The 15,475-nt window shown below is 43.4% G+C and overlaps 1 protein-coding gene and 1 pseudogene across 1 annotated transcript in view; one reads left to right on the top strand and one right to left on the bottom strand.

Moving 5' to 3' along the window:
- Positions 1 to 8,359, bottom strand: part of IFT74 (intraflagellar transport 74) — a 115,954-nt gene extending 107,595 nt beyond the window's left edge. Inside the window, exons 1-2 of the mRNA XM_008055228.1 lie at positions 8,259 to 8,359; positions 1,481 to 1,619 (exon numbers count right to left, since the gene is read on the bottom strand). Coding sequence (XP_008053419.1) covers positions 1,481 to 1,600 — 120 coding nt within the window. The 5' untranslated portion in view covers positions 1,601 to 1,619; positions 8,259 to 8,359. The remainder of the gene's footprint in view (positions 1 to 1,480; positions 1,620 to 8,258) is intronic.
- Positions 8,360 to 10,511: 2,152 nt separating this feature from the next.
- On the top strand, positions 10,512 to 11,772 carry LOC103257536 (annotated as a pseudogene).
- Positions 11,773 to 15,475: the final 3,703 nt, after the last annotated feature.

Genomic DNA, 15,475 nt, shown 5'->3' with positions numbered 1-15,475 from the left:
GGGTTCGAGACCCGCCTAGGCAACTTGGCGAGACCTCATCTCTACAATAAATCAAAAACTTAGCCGGGTGTGGTAGGGCGCGCCTGTAGTTCCGGCTACTTGGAAGGCTGAGGCGGAAGGATCGCCGGAGCCCAGCGGCTCAAGGCGACAGAGGAGACTCCAACTCAAAAAAAGAGAAAAGTTTATAAAAATAATTGCCTACATTTTCTTCTATGACATTTATGGTTTCATTTTTAAAATACAAGCTGGGTGCAGTGGCTCACACCTGTAATCTCAGCATTTTGGGAAGTGGAGGTGAGAGGATTGCCTGAGCCCAAGAGTTCAAGACCAGCCTGAGCAATTTGGTGAGACCTCGTCTATATAATAAATTAAAACATCAGCCAGGCACGGTGACATGTACCTGTAGTTCCAGCTACTTGGAAGGTTGAGGTGAAAGGATCACCTAAGCCCAGCAGGTCCAGATTGTAGAGGCTGTGAGCTTGCCACTGCACTCCAGCCTGGGTGACAGAGTGAGACTCCAACTCAGTAAAATAAGATATCAAGTTTCTTTTTATTTATTTTATTAATTTTTTTGGAGACAGGGTCTTACTCTGTTACCCAGGCTGGAATATAGTGACATGATCATAGCGTACTGCAACTTTGAATTCCTGGGTTCACGTGATCTTCCTGCCTTACCATCCCAAGTAGCTGGGACTATAGGCACACACCACCACCGTGCCTGATATATCTATATTCATATCTATATTTACACACACACATATATATATGTGCAAAGTCATATAATATATAATATATAATTGTAATAATATGATATATAATATATATGACATTACATAATATATATGACATTTTTATTGTATATTATATATGCATGACATTATATATATATATATATATATATTTTTTTTTCCCCAGTAGAGATGAGGTCTTACGATGTTACCCAGGCTAGTCTTGAACTCATGACCTCAAGTGATCTTCCTGCCTCAGCCTCCCAAAGTGCTAGAATGACAGATGTGAGCCACTATTCCCTGCCTTCAAGAGTCTAAACTATATAGAATTCTGAAAAAGATATGAGAAAAGGATTTAAAATAGTTTTAAACAAATGGTTTACCAGGTATTGGAATGTTTTATTGAATATTCCATACTTTTCCAACTAATTTGAAGTACCATCTTAATCATTAACCAAATTCTTATATATGCTTAATTCTATTTTTGGTCCATTTCATTTGATTCTGGCCCAAATACACCATACCACTGAAATTACTGTTGCTTTAAAATAAATTTGAGTATCTGCAAGATAGTGTCTTTCAAACATTCTCTCACATTTGTATTTCAAGATGCTTCCCCCACCAAAAAAACCCACATTTAATTATATGCTTATAGAAAAAAGAAGCAATAAAGTAGAATCTCTTACTGTAGAAGTTTCCAGCTTCTACCAAAATATATACACATGTGTTCAACAGATTTGTTTTAAACTTACTCCAGTTGCCACTCGAACATTTCCTGATAGGGGTCGTATTCCAGAAGGAGGCCTTCCTGTCAGTCCAACTCCACCTCGTGATATGGGGCGAGTTGCTGGAGATTTGTGATTACTGGCCATTATTTGTTCGCTTGAATCACTGTTTGGAAACAATAAATAGTTCAATTCTCCTTTGATGTCTTCTATGGCGAAACACTAGTGAGCCATTATACCCTTAACTCAAACACTCAATTCACAATAATTCTCCTTGCAAACTGGCATTCCAGGTACCATACGAGACCAAACCTGCTTCAATTTTGTTCAGATTTGACATTAATGTTCCACTTGGAACTATGAGACAGTTTATTACAACATGCCCTCATCTCCCCATTATCTTACCAAAATGCAAGCCTTTCTAGTTACCTCTTCTGTATTCTCAAACTGTATTCTGGTAAGTTTTCATTCCCCTGATATATCCAGCATATTTCTTCTCTCTCATGCTTTTCTCCGTGCCCTCTGGTCCATAATAAACTCTCTTATATTCTCAATCTTGTTACAAATACTTCCTATTACTCTTAACTTTAACAGAATCTTGGCTTCCCCTAAAGGTAACACTTTCAGTAGTGAAGGTTGTTTTAGCCTACTGTCTCACAATTTTAAAGCTAAGGAAGTCCTTGCTCCCCAGTGCCACTTTTAAAACATTATTCTTCCATGCCTTTAGAAAAATAAACAGAGCTGGGTATGGTGGCTCATGCCTGTAATCCCAGCACTTTGGGAGGCCAAGGCCAGTAGATTGCTTAAGCCCAGGAACTTGAAACCAGCCTGGGCAACAGAGCGAAACCTGTCTCTATAAAAACTAAAAAAAAAGTAGCTGGGAGTAAGTGTCCCTGTAGTCCCAGCTACTCAGTATGCTGAGGTAGAAAGATCGCCTGAGCCCAGATCGAGGCTGCTATGAGCTGTGATCACCATGATCATACCACTGCACTCCAACCTAGGTGAGAGAGTGAGACCCCAACTCAAAATATTAATTAATTAAATTAATTAAACAGAATTTGCTTCCTTTGAGAATCAGGGAATGCAGCCATACTGCCATGATCTTTTCTGGGTGCTGCTAACAAGCAACCTCCTTATCTCTCTCCCATCTTTACTGAAGTCTTTTGTACCTGGTTCAGAGCTTCTCTTTCCAATCTCATCATCATTCTGGATGGACTCCATTTGGATATTAAAACTAATACCTGACATTCTAGCTTCATAGTTCCCTGACCTCAATTTTAGTAACTATCTTAAGTCCATTTTAGTCATTCATAGCCATGGCCAAACATGGAGCTTGTCATCATCAGGAATTGCTTCATCTCAAACATTTTAATTGAAATGCTCTATTTTCAGACCATAATCTAATCTCTTTCTACCCTTTTTCTTTATTCCCACTATATTTGCCCTTAAACTATCTCTTTAATTCACCCATTCTCTTCCAGTTTATCAGCCCCCTCCTTTATTTATCAGAATATAGTATTATTTAAAATTCAACCGATAATTTAGGTAGTAGTTTTCAAATTGCTAGTGGGTTGTAAAGATAATTTGGCAGATTAGAACCAATATGCTCTAAACATGACATAAGATAGAAAAAAATAAAAGAATTCACTGAACAAAGGAAGGTAAATATTATTTAATTAAATTTTTGCTTCAGTTATATTTATATAAATTTACACATACATGCGTACTGAACTATAATATAAAAATGTATGTCCTAGGCCAAGTGGGGTTGGCCTGTAATCCCAGCACTTTGGGAGGCCGAGGCAAGAGGACTGCCTGAACTCAGGGGTTCAAGACCAGCCTGGGCAATTTGATAAGACCTTGTCTCTACAATAAAAAAAAATAAGTTGAGTATGGTAGTGCACACTTGTAGTTCCAGCTACTTGGAAGGCTGAGGCAGAAGAATCGCCTAAGCCCAGCTGGTCGAGGCTGCAGTGGTTGTGAATATGACACTACACTCCAGCCTGGGTGACAGAGTGAGACCCCAACTCAAAAAAAATTTTTGTCCTACTGTAGGTCGTGTAAGAGTTATGAAGATATTCATTTGAGAGAGCATACAGAGAAAATGAAAATAGTACCCAAGACTCTGTCCTGAGGAATAAGGAATGTCTATACATATAGGGCACATAGAAGATGAGACACTAGGTTAAGAGACTGAAAATAAAGACCCAGAAAGAAAAGAGAAAAACCAGGAATGTTTATGTTAGGGATGCTAAGAGAAGGCAGGAATGATCAGCCATGTCATTTAATGCTAGGAATTCAAGTAAGATAAAACTGAAATGTCCAAAGAGGTCCCTCCCCATCTTAGAAGTCACTAGTGACCTTGACAAGGCAGTCTCAAGGACTCTCTTCCTTCCCTACATGAAACTACTATCTCACAGACACCATCAACTAATTTGTATCCTTGAACTCTTCTCCAATTCAGCTGGCAAAATCAGAATCCTTCTCTATATCCAACCCAGATTGCTGAACATTGCTGGTGGAAATCACCCAGTTGTATAGACTGGAGAACTCCAAAGTGATAGTCACTAATCTCAGCTGGATTCACATTTCAGAAATTATTTTCCTTATCCTTGTTAGTATACTCTTCTCCTTGATAATTCTTACCCTTGGCCACATTTCTACCTATCGAACCTCTCAGCAGATGACTCTCAGAAAATTAGGACTTGAATTCTATCACCTTTGGAGCACTCAAACTTACCTCACACATCCTGTCCTTCAAGTTCAACAGCAAGCAATCCCTTCTCTCGCTCAAGATCAACCTCTACTCTACTTACCCTCTTGATCCCATCTCCTTTGGGGCATTGTCCTGACTCCTGCCAATATCTTTAAACTTTCTCTTTTCTTTGTGTTACCATGTTCAATTTTTTCCTAACTTCAGAAGCTAATTTCTTGATCTTGCAACCATCTCTAAATCTGTCCCACATATCCTTTCCTTATGCAACCAAATTCTTTTCTTTTTTTTTTTTTGGTGAGTCGGAGTCTCACTCTCTTGCCCAGGCTGGAGTGCATTGGCACGCTCACAGCCACCACAGTCTCCATCTGCTGGGCTTAGGCCATCCTTCCAAGTAGCTGAAACTACAGACGTGTGCCACCACATCCAGCTTATTTTTTTTTGAGTCAGAGTCTCACTCTGTCGCCCAGGCTGGGGTGCAGTGGCATGCTCATGGCCACCCCAGTGTTGACCTGCTGGGCTCCGGTGATCCTTCCGCATCCGCCTTCCGAGTAGCCGGAACTACAGGTGTGCTACCATGCCCAGCTAATTATTTTATTTTATTTTATTTTAATTTTTTTTTTTTGAGTTGGAGTCTCACTCTGTCGCCCAGACTGGAGTGCAGTGGCCGCTCCCGGCCACCGCAGCCTCGACCCGCTGGGCTCCGGCGATCCTTCCGCCTCAGCCTTCCGAGTAGCCAGAATTACAGGCATGCACCACCACGCCCGGCTGATTTTCTGATTTATTGTAGAGATGAGGTCTCGCTGCCCAGGCGGGTCTCGAACCCGCGGACTCAGGCAATTCACTCACCTCAGCCTCCCAAAGGCGCGGGATTACAGGCTGAGCCACCAAGCCCGGCTAATTATTTTAAATTTATTGTAGAGACAAGGTCTTGCCAAGTTGCCCGGGTTGGTCTCAAACCCATGGGCTTAGGCAAATTGACTCGCCTCGGCCTCCCAAATTGCTGGGATCACAGGCTGAGTCACTGAGCCCAGCCCCCAGCTAATTTTTTTATTTATTGTAGAGATGAAGTCTCATCATGTTGCCCAGGCTGGTCTGGAACCCTCGGGCTCAGGCAGTCCTCTCGCCTCTGCCTCCCAAAGTGCTGAGATTACAAGCATGAGCCACTGCAAACAGCTGCAACCAAATTCTTAAGAGTAACTTATATCCACTATTCTCTACTTCTTCAATTTCTACCACCTCCTGGACTGTTCCATCCAAATGACTTGCCAATACTGTCATGGATGTAAATGTCATCCTATTGTCACTGGTCTCTCTAAGGTGAAACCATCTCCATGACACTTCCATCTTCTGGTTGGTTGGTTTGTTTGTTTTCGGTCTCCCTGTTCTGTCCTTAAATAGCAGCATTCCCTAAGATAACATACACAGTCTATTTTTCTTTTCTCTCTCTAAGCTTTCCTTAGGCTATCGTATTCACTGAGTTTTAACAATTAGTAAGCTGATGACTCAGAACTCTGTATTTCCAGTCCCACCTTTCACACTCAGTTTGAGGTGTTTATATCCAAATAATTACTTAACATCTCCACCTAAATAGTCTAAGTATTTCAGAATAAACATATGTAATCCAAACTCATTATTAGCTCCCCCAAATTTATCCTTCCTCTTAATACTATCTCCTAATCACACAAGTCAGAAACCTAGTACTTAATTTCTCCCTCTCCTTCACTTCCCGTGGTTGATCACAAAGTCCTACTGAGTTTTGTTTGGGTTTTGCCGTTGTTGTTGGCCTACTGATTTTGATCCTAAATATTAAACAGGTATCTTCCTCTCCATCCTTACAGTACTGGACAATTCAGGACATCCTCTCAAGTGGATTATTATACCAGCTATTTAAGTGGACCCTTTGGGCTGGGCTCGGTGGCTCAGCGGCTCAGCCTGTAATCCCACGCTTTGGGAGGTCGAGGTGAGCGGATTGCCTGAGCCTGCGGGTTTGAGACCCGCCTGGGCAACTTGGCGAGTTCTCATGTCTACAATAAGTCAAAAATTAGCCGGGCGTGGTAGCGCGCGCCTGTAATTCCGGCTACTTGGAAGGCTGAGGCGGAAGGATCACCGGAGCCCAGCAGGTTGAGGCTGCGGTGGCTGGAGCGGCCACCGCACTCCAGTCTGGGTGACAGAGTGAGATTCCGACTCAAAAAATAAAAATAAAAGATAAGTGGACCCTCTGCCTAACAAACATCTTGCCTGTTACTCTCTCTAGGATCCTTCTATGACCAGTCATCATCACCTTCACTTTCTTCAATTTGAGTTTACAGGCCTGTTCTATATGCCACCACACATTCTGGTCTTATCTTTATTCTAGTACCTATCACCAATTGAAATGATCTGTTAAAGTATTTTATCTCCCTTGATGATTTTATTCATCTTTATATCCTCAGCTGCTGTCGCAGTGACAGGAAGAAACCTTCTGTTCTCTTTTGTACCTTTTGAATTTCCTCTCAGAGGAAGGCATTGCCAATTACAAAAATTTACTGAATCGTCAAAACAAAAGGCATTTGTTGAAGTAAAATGGTTTCTCTGTTTCTACATCCTGTGTCTAGTATTAATTCTCTAGTTTTTCCTAGCATTTATCTATGACTAGTCCTTAGATTATGTCTATTCTTTCTACAATCTTGCATCCTTATAACTCCAACCATGCAGATGATTCATCAATTGGTGTGTACAGTTTTGTTCTTTACTACTGCGCATCAATTCTGAATTTCCAATTGTTTATTTGAAATTTCCACTCAAGCCGGGCTCGGTGGCTCAGCCTGTAATCCCACGTCTTTGGGAGGCTGAGGTGAGTAGGATTGCCTGAGCCCGCGGGTTCGAGACCACCTGGGCAACTTGGTGAGACCTCATCTCTACAATAAATCAAAAATTAGCCGGGCGTGGTAGTACGCGCCTGTAGTTCCAGCTACTTGGAAGGCTGATGCGGAAAGATCACCGGAGCCCAACAAGTCGAGGCTGCGGTGGCCGGGAGTGGCCACTGCACTCCAGTCTGGGCGACAGAGTGAGACTCCAACTCAAAAAAAAAAAAAAAAGAAATTTCCATTCAGTTATCCCATTATCACTTCCTTTTAAAATGCTCACACCAAACTTACAATCTTCCCATCCCAGACAGTTCCCTGATTCTATTTCCCTGCAGTTTTGAACTCTGCAGACAAAGCAAAAGAATTATTTCAAACAGAAAAGGGAGTTATATGAAATGGCTTTTTGAAAGGAAAACAGGATCTATGATCAAAACGGCTTCTTCAAAATGAAAACTAGTACAGTAAATATCTCTTGCCAGTGGAATTAGTCACTGTCACTCTAGTGTTCCTGATAACTTTGAGAAAATGTACAATATACAGAAATTCTACCCAATTTTCTTTTCCATTGCTTTCCTGTAGTGGAAAAAGCTTACCATTTCATGAGTCAATGAAGATAAGAGAGGGAAGAGGAGGGGAATTAGTAACAAACATGCCACTAACTCTGGGTTGTTTAATCAAAGATTCACACAGAGAGGCAGCCTGGCCTTTGATCTCAAAAAGATTAGCTACACGAATTCTAGCTCTGACAGTTACCAGCAGTATAATCTTGGCACCATACCTAACCCCTGAGGATGTCTCATCATCTGAAAAATAAAACTGTGGCAAAGAGCCCCACCTTGCAGAGCTGCAGTAAAGATTCAGGTATTATATATAAAACACTTGGCTCCTAATTTTTATTGCTATCATTATCCTCCCTAAACCAACCATTCTCATAAATGTGAAGAGTTGCTAAATTCCCCCACCGTGCTGGGCAGACAGAAGAAGCAAGTCCTTTCCACTGTCACCAACAGACAGAAATATATTGCTTTCAGTAAAATCCTTCAGCCCCTAGTGATTTTTCTCTCTGAGGTTCTTGAATCCTTCCTTCTGGTCTCGGCCAAGGCGGGGCTACAGGCCCGAAGGTAACAGCTGAGCGCCCAAGAGTTCCAACTTGTTTTGTTTGGAGCAGATGAGCATCTCCAGGGCAAGAGGCTGGGCGCAGGAGGAAGAGAGGGAGGAAGAGACCTGACCTAGAATTTCTCACCTCCGCGGGCGCGGAAGGAGGACAGTCGCACGGCTTGGGGGATGCTCGAACTTCTTTCCGAGGGCCGCGCGAACCCCGTCCGCTCACTCGAGGTCCGGGAATCACGCAAGGACAGCTTTCCTCCGCCTTCAGGCCCAAGTACCGGCGATCGCACGCCGCCGCGTCTCCCGGCAACGGGGGCGGGACTGGCGGAGGTTCCGCCTCCTGATTGGCCAACCCTCTGCCTCCTCTCGTGTACTTACGAGCGGAGCAAGAGCAAAATGATCTCGCGAGATTGGAAGACTAACTTTTGTTTGCTTCTTACTACTACTTCAGTGCTTTTCTAGAAGAGATGGGATACGGCGGGTTGGCCAGAAGACTGAAGGGAACATTTTATCTGCGCCTGTGGTTTTATTCACAGTGAGGACGACCTCTGTTTACCTCTAGCAAGTTTTGCTGTAGCGCTGTATGACCTCACGCCTGCTCCTTGTTTTGTGTGACGTCGTTGCGGGCTGGGCAGCGTGGTATGGTTTCTTTGCTACGAATTAGCGGTAGTTTCTTTCCGTTAGGACTGCAGAGCGGCCTCGAGACCGCACCAAGGGCGATGCGACTCGCCGCCATCTGGTGTGTTCCTTCTTGTGTTATTGGAAGCCTTGCGTCTTTTAAGATTCCTTTCATCAGCTCTTTTGACTCAAGTTTGTGAGCAAGGCTGGGTGGCAGTTAAATGGAACGTATTCTTAAAATATAGATTGTTTTGGTTTGTTGGAGTCGGAGTCTTGCTCTGTCGTCCAGGCTGGAGTGCAGTGGCACGCACACAGACCTGCAGCCTCGACCTGCAGGTTGTCCTTCCACTCGAGCTTTCAAGGTAGCTGGAATCATAGGCGCGCGCTACCGTGCCCGCTAAATTTTTTGATTTATTGTAGAGACGAGGTCTCGCCAAGTGGCCCAGGCTGGTCTTGAACCCCTGGGCTCAGGCAGTCCTGTCGTCTCTGCCTCCCAAAGTGCTGGGATTACAGGCGTGAGCCACTGCGCCCAGCAAAGTAGTTTTTTAAAAAAGTGTAGGCACTACTTCACCTCAAACCTCCTCTGACAAAATAACTTATAGTTGCTATTTCCCTCCAGTCTTCATGTAAAGAGGGAGCTTAAGTGTGATTACATACTTATTGGGATTTTAACATTATTTGACACATTGTTTACAATTTACATATGGTATTTATATCCAGATTTAGTGTCTTATATGCGTGCTTTTTTTTTTTTGAGTTGGAGTCTCACTCCATTGCCCAGGCTAGAGGGCAGTGGCACACCGGCTTACGGCCACCCCAGCATTGACCTTCTGGGCTCCGGCAATCCTTCCACCTCAGCCTTCCAAGTAGTCAGAACTACAAATGTGCGCTACCATGCCCAGCTATTTTTTTATTTTATTTTATTGTAGAGAGGAGGTCTTGCCAAGTTGCCTGGTCTGGTCACAAACCTGCAGGCTCAGGCAATCCACTCTCCTCTGCCTCCCAAAGTGCTGGGATTATAGGCTGAGCCACCAAGCCTGGCTATATGCCTACTTTCAAGGAGGAAAAATTACAAAATAAAATAATGTCATGTGGCTGAGTTCTTTAAAATTTGTGAAACATTTTCATGTAATTATGTCATTTGAGCCTATTTGCAATGGTCATGTGTCATCCTTTTGGCCATTTTGTAGATAAACAAATGGGCAAAGTTTCTCCTTTACCCTGCACCTCCAACACCCCTATAAGAACTGAAAGTGACTGACTGATACTGGCTTCCCTAGTTCCTAATGGGACGTGAGCATATTGCTTGTGAACTGCCCTATCTAATCTAATGCACCCAACACAAAGTTGAATAGCAGCCAGAAGCAGGGCCCCGCCTGGGGGTCACACTGTAATCCCAGTACTTTGGGAGGACAAGCCCGGAGGATTGCTTGAGGCCAGGAGTTTAAGACCAGCTTGAGCAACACAGTGAGATTCTGTCTGTACAAAAAAAAATTAAAATTAAAAAATCATCTGGGCATTGTGTGTGCCTATAGTCTCAGCTACTTGGGAGGCTGAGGTGGGAGGATTGCTTGAACCTCTCTCCACCAAAAAAAAGAAACAGAATTTCAAGGAATCTATTTAAGTCACAGAAACTACTAGTTTCCAAGACTGCAAAGTTTCACCAGCAGCAAGCAGTGTCCAGCATCAGTGTGTTTATGCAAGCCACAGTGTTTGTGTGCAGAGGCTTTAGAACATGAGTTCTATTGTCTGGCTCTCCTCCGCTGCCACCATGCACTTCACCACTCACTCCACCACCTACTCCACCAACTACCGGTCCCTGGGCTCCATCCAGCCACCTTGCCTCCCGCCCACCAGCAGCGTGGCCAGAGTCTATGCAGGTGCTGTGGGCTCCTGGATCTCTGTGTCCTGCACCAGTTTCCATGGCAGCTGGGATCCTGGGGGCCTGGCCACAGGAATGGCCAGGAGTCTGGTGGGCATCCCGGACGAGTACGAGACCATGCAAGAGCTGAATAACTGCCTGGCCTCCTACCTGGAAAGGGTGAGGAACCTGGAGACCAAGAACCAGAGGCTGGAGAGCAAAATCCAGGAATGCTTGGAAAAGAAGGGACCCTGGGTCAGAGACTGGGGACATTTGCTTCAAGACCATCGAGGACCAGAGGGCTCAGATCTTTGCAACTTCTGTGGACAATGCCCTCATCGTTCGGCAGATTGACAACTCCAGTCTTGCTGCTGATGACTTTAGAGTCAAGTATGAACAGAACTGGCCATTTGCCAGTCTGTGGAGAGTGGCACCCATGGGCTCCGCAAGGTCATTGATGACATCAGTGTCACCCGGCTGCAGCTGGAGACAGAGATCTAGGCTGTCAAGGAGGAACTGCTCTTCATGAAGAAGAACCATGAGGAAGAAGTAAAAGGCCTAAAAGCCCAGATTGCCAGCTCTGGGTTGACCGTAGAGGTAGACGCCCCCAAATCTCAGGACCTCAGCAAGATCATGGTGGGCATCAGGATCCAGTATGATGAGCTGGCTCAGAAGAACCAAGAGGAGCTGGACTGGTCCCAGCAGATCAAGGAGAGCACCACAGTGGTCACCATGCAGTCCCCGAGATTGGAGCTGCCGAGATGATGCTCACAGAGTTGAAACATACAGTGCAGTCCTTGGAGATTGACCTGGACTCCATGAGAAACCTGAAGGCCAGCTTGGGGAACAGCCTGAGGGAGGTGGAGGCCTGCTACGCCATAGAGATGGAGCAGCTCAACAGTACCCTGCTGAACCTGGAGTCTGAGCTGGCACAGACCCAGACAGAGGGCCATCGCCAGGCCCAGGAGAACTCCTGCTGAAAATCAAGGTCAAACTGGAGGCTGAGATGGCCACCTACCGCCGCCTGCTGGAAGACGGAGAGGACTTCAGTCTCAGTGATGACCTGAACAGTAGCAGCTCCATCCAGATCATCCAAAAGACCACCCCCCGCAGGATAGTGGATAGCAAATTGGTGTCTGAGACCAGTGACACTAAAGTTATAAGGCGTTGAGACGGTGGGAGCAGGATGCCCTTCAGGGAAGCAGGAAACCAATAAAAAGTTCAGAGGTCAAAAGAAAAAAAAGGAACGGAACTTCTAGCGTGTTTCTTCAGCCTCCTGGAGAGTCTGTGAGCTGCTTGATGTCCTTCAATAAGATTCCTTTTCTGCTTTTAAATAATCCATGGATGATTTCTGTTGCTGGCACTTAAGAACCCGGATAGACATAACAGTTGAAATTGGCAGGACAGATAATTATCCGAGTTTTAAAGAGATTAATTTGCTTAAAATCACTTGGAAACTGGGCACAATTGGTAAACACTTATAATCCCAACACTTGAGGAGGCTCAGGCAGGAGGATTGCTTGAACCCAGGAGTTCAAGACCAGCCCAGGCAACATAGCAAGACTTCATCCCCACAAAAAGTTTAAAAAAATTAACCAAGTGTGATGGCATGTGCCTGCCTGTAGTCTTAGCTAATTGGGAGGCTGATGCAGAGGGATCACCTGAGCCCAGGAGGGTGAGGCTACCATGAGCTGTGATCATGTCACTACTCTCCAGCCTGGGCAACAGAATGAGAACTCGGCTCAAAAACAAAAACAAAAAACAAAACTCGGGTAATAAGTAATGGTCCAATACCCATTTTTTTTCATGATGAAAAAGGAATCGAAATAGAATACATCTTATTAGCCTCTGAACTTCCTCAGAGTAAGCACCATACTTATTTAACTTTGGGTCAATGTGTATTAGGTTCTGTTGTTTTTAAGTTACAGGGAGCTAGGTTATACCAAATTGTATGTTTATTATAAGACTACTTTTGCTTCAAGTTCTTCTGTCTCTAGACCTTTTCTCTATTCTCTCTTCCTGGAATCCTTGTCCCTTTTCTTTTCACTGGTAAAAGTCCTGTTCATCATTCAAGTTTTAACCCAAATTTATTTCTTCAGAGAGATCTTCTCTGGCACTCCATGCTAGATTAGTGCTACAACTCCCCCTGACCCTTCACCCCATTGTATGTCCTCAATGCACCCTGTACTTTTTCCTACTGTTAAAAGATAAACTGAGGCACATGAAAATGTTAAAGTCTGTTTGAGCAGGTAGCAATTCATGAATTGGGCAGCTCCAAATCATAAGTGGTTTGGGGCACTGCCAGAGGTAGTTGAAAGGAAAGCTTTCACAGGTTATGCAAAATTAGAGCCAAAAAAAAAGCATTTGGCTAATGTCTTAGCAATTGCCTTACTTGGACTACTCTAGTAGTAAGTTCAAGACAATATAACTTGTAACCAGTTGGCCACCAGTGATTAACTGAGTTTGTTTCATTTTGCTTTTGTAAGAACCCAGGTCACTAGAGCTACTTCAGTCTAATGTCCTCCCATTTAGTTATTTTATAATACTACATATCACCCATTATATTTTAAACTATATATTTGTGTTGTCAAAGATAAGCTGAACCTGACCCTAAAGAAGTAGACTTTACTCCATTGCTTACTATTGCAATAGGGAAAGAGTCCAGTATTAACTGAACTTAACTTTGATTTGTTCAGAGGTGTTTGGGCATCTAAAAGGGAAAAGAGGCAAGCAGGTATTCCGTAGAATCACAGAGAGTTGATTCTGTAGAATCACCGGAAGTTGAAAATTACAAAAAGCAGGAAAGAGGTGAAAAAGACTCTCTCCTTTGACTAAAACTTTAGTCAGGTTTCTCTAAGTCCTTTTTGACAATGCCTGACCTTGGGTTGCCCTCTCTGTCCTTAAAAACTCCAGTTTGAGTAAGAATCCTGCTAAGTCAGTTTAACAAAAATCCCCCAAATCCTTGGCATCTGACCACCCTCGATATTTTATCACCCGGCCTGCCTTCAGCAGAATTCTGTTGAACGGTTTAACGAGAATTCCCTTTACCCCTAAAATTTCCTTCCTTTTAGAAATTCCCCATCCACTGACCACCCTGTTCCTTGGCTATAAATTCCTACTTGTCTATGCTGTATCTCATTTGAAGTTGAGCTCAGTCTCTCTCCCTGACTGCAAAACTCCATTGCAGTGGATCTATACATACTACCATGGCCTCTTTTGAATAATTCTGCCTTACTGACTTGAATAACTGTTAAGATCTGAAGGTATTTGACCCCCTGCACTCCCACAAAATTCATCTTGAAACCTACCCCTTAAGTGATGTTATTGGGAGGTGGGGCCTTTTGAAGGTGGCTAAGTCACCTTTTGAAGGTGGCTAAGTCATGAGGGCTAAGTCCATGTGAATGCAAATCATGCTCTTATTTAAAAGAAAAAAGGCCCAAGATTGCTCTAGCCCCTTCTACCAGGTGAGGACACAGTAAACGAGGCACCGTCTGTGAAGCTGAGAGTCCTTACAGACACCCAATCTTACTGGTACTTTGATCTTGGACTTCCTAGCCTCCAAAACTGTGAGTAATAAATATCTGTTGTTTATAAATTGCCCAGTCTAAGGTATTTTGTTATAGCTGCCCAAAAAGACTAAGATACAAGTGTCAAGAATATTCCATATGGGTGTGCTACCTTGTGCTTATTCAAACTTCCTGAGTAACTTGAATTACAGGCTTGTTCCACTATGCCTGGCTAATTTGTTTTTTCCACCAGAGACGGGGTTTTGCTAAATTACACAAGTTGAATATTCCAGATACTTTCCAACAAATATCTCATCCTCTGTATGTATTTTCTCTCAATGTTACTTATTTGTAGCATCTGCTTTTTAATCATTGCAACTTAGTTAGGATTTCTGCTGCCTCATAATATCTGTGCAGTACCTTCTCTCTGTGGATCTGTTGGTTTCTGCTTCCCATTGCCAAATTATCTTCCAATGTTCAAATTTCCTGGTAAGAGGAAACCAGAATCAGCCAGTTAACTACTATATAAATCCCTAGTCTGGTTGATACATTGATTATTTGACTCTCCCTGCAGCAAATGGCCTGATGAAGAGATCACTTGGTACTGAATATGACCAATTATGTTTAAATAGCCCAAGGCCTCCAGAAGAAAAATGTAAACAAAAATGTTAACTCAAAAATGCCTTTGTAGTATGTCTACAGATTTTTTGTTTCTTTTTTGGTTTGTTTGTTTGTTTTGGGGTTGGAGTCTCACTTTATAACCCAGGCTGGAGTGCAATGGCACGCTCATAGCTACTGCAGCCTTGACCTGCTGGGCTCAGACAATCCTTCCACCTCAGCCTTCCAAGTAGCCAGAACTACAGACACGTGCTACCACATCTGGCTAATGTTTTGATGTATTGTAGAGATGAGGTCTGTCCAAGTTGCCCAGGCAGGTCTTGAACCTGTGGACTCAGGCAATCCTCTGACCTTGGCCTCCCCAAGTGCTGGGATTATAGACGTGAGCCACCATGCCCAGTCTTGTAGATTTTTCTAAGAAAATAAACTTAGAAGAGTGGCATCTTCTAGTGCAGAATAGAGAAAAGTTTAAAGAACAGACTCATGAATGTTTACATAAACTGAAATAAGAAATTTGATACACCAGTAGGGATGTCTATGGAAAGAAAATGGCCATAAAAATCCAAATACATATGTCCTTTGATCCTGTAATTCCACTTCTAGGAAGGCAGCATATATTCATACTGAATTCATTCATACACAAAACATACACTCATATCCAGTGTTACTTATTTTAGCAGTGTTTTATAGATGAACATTATCATAAACTTTGTTTTCCTAAAAATTCATATGTCAGCCTGACGCGGTGGC

The sequence above is a fragment of the Carlito syrichta genome, unplaced genomic scaffold, assembly GCF_000164805.1.
Source record: "Carlito syrichta isolate Samal-C Ts95f unplaced genomic scaffold, Tarsius_syrichta-2.0.1 Scaffold301784, whole genome shotgun sequence".
NCBI classification, from domain to species: Eukaryota; Metazoa; Chordata; class Mammalia; order Primates; family Tarsiidae; genus Carlito; species Carlito syrichta.
This window is presented reverse-complemented; position numbering and strand designations above follow the sequence as displayed.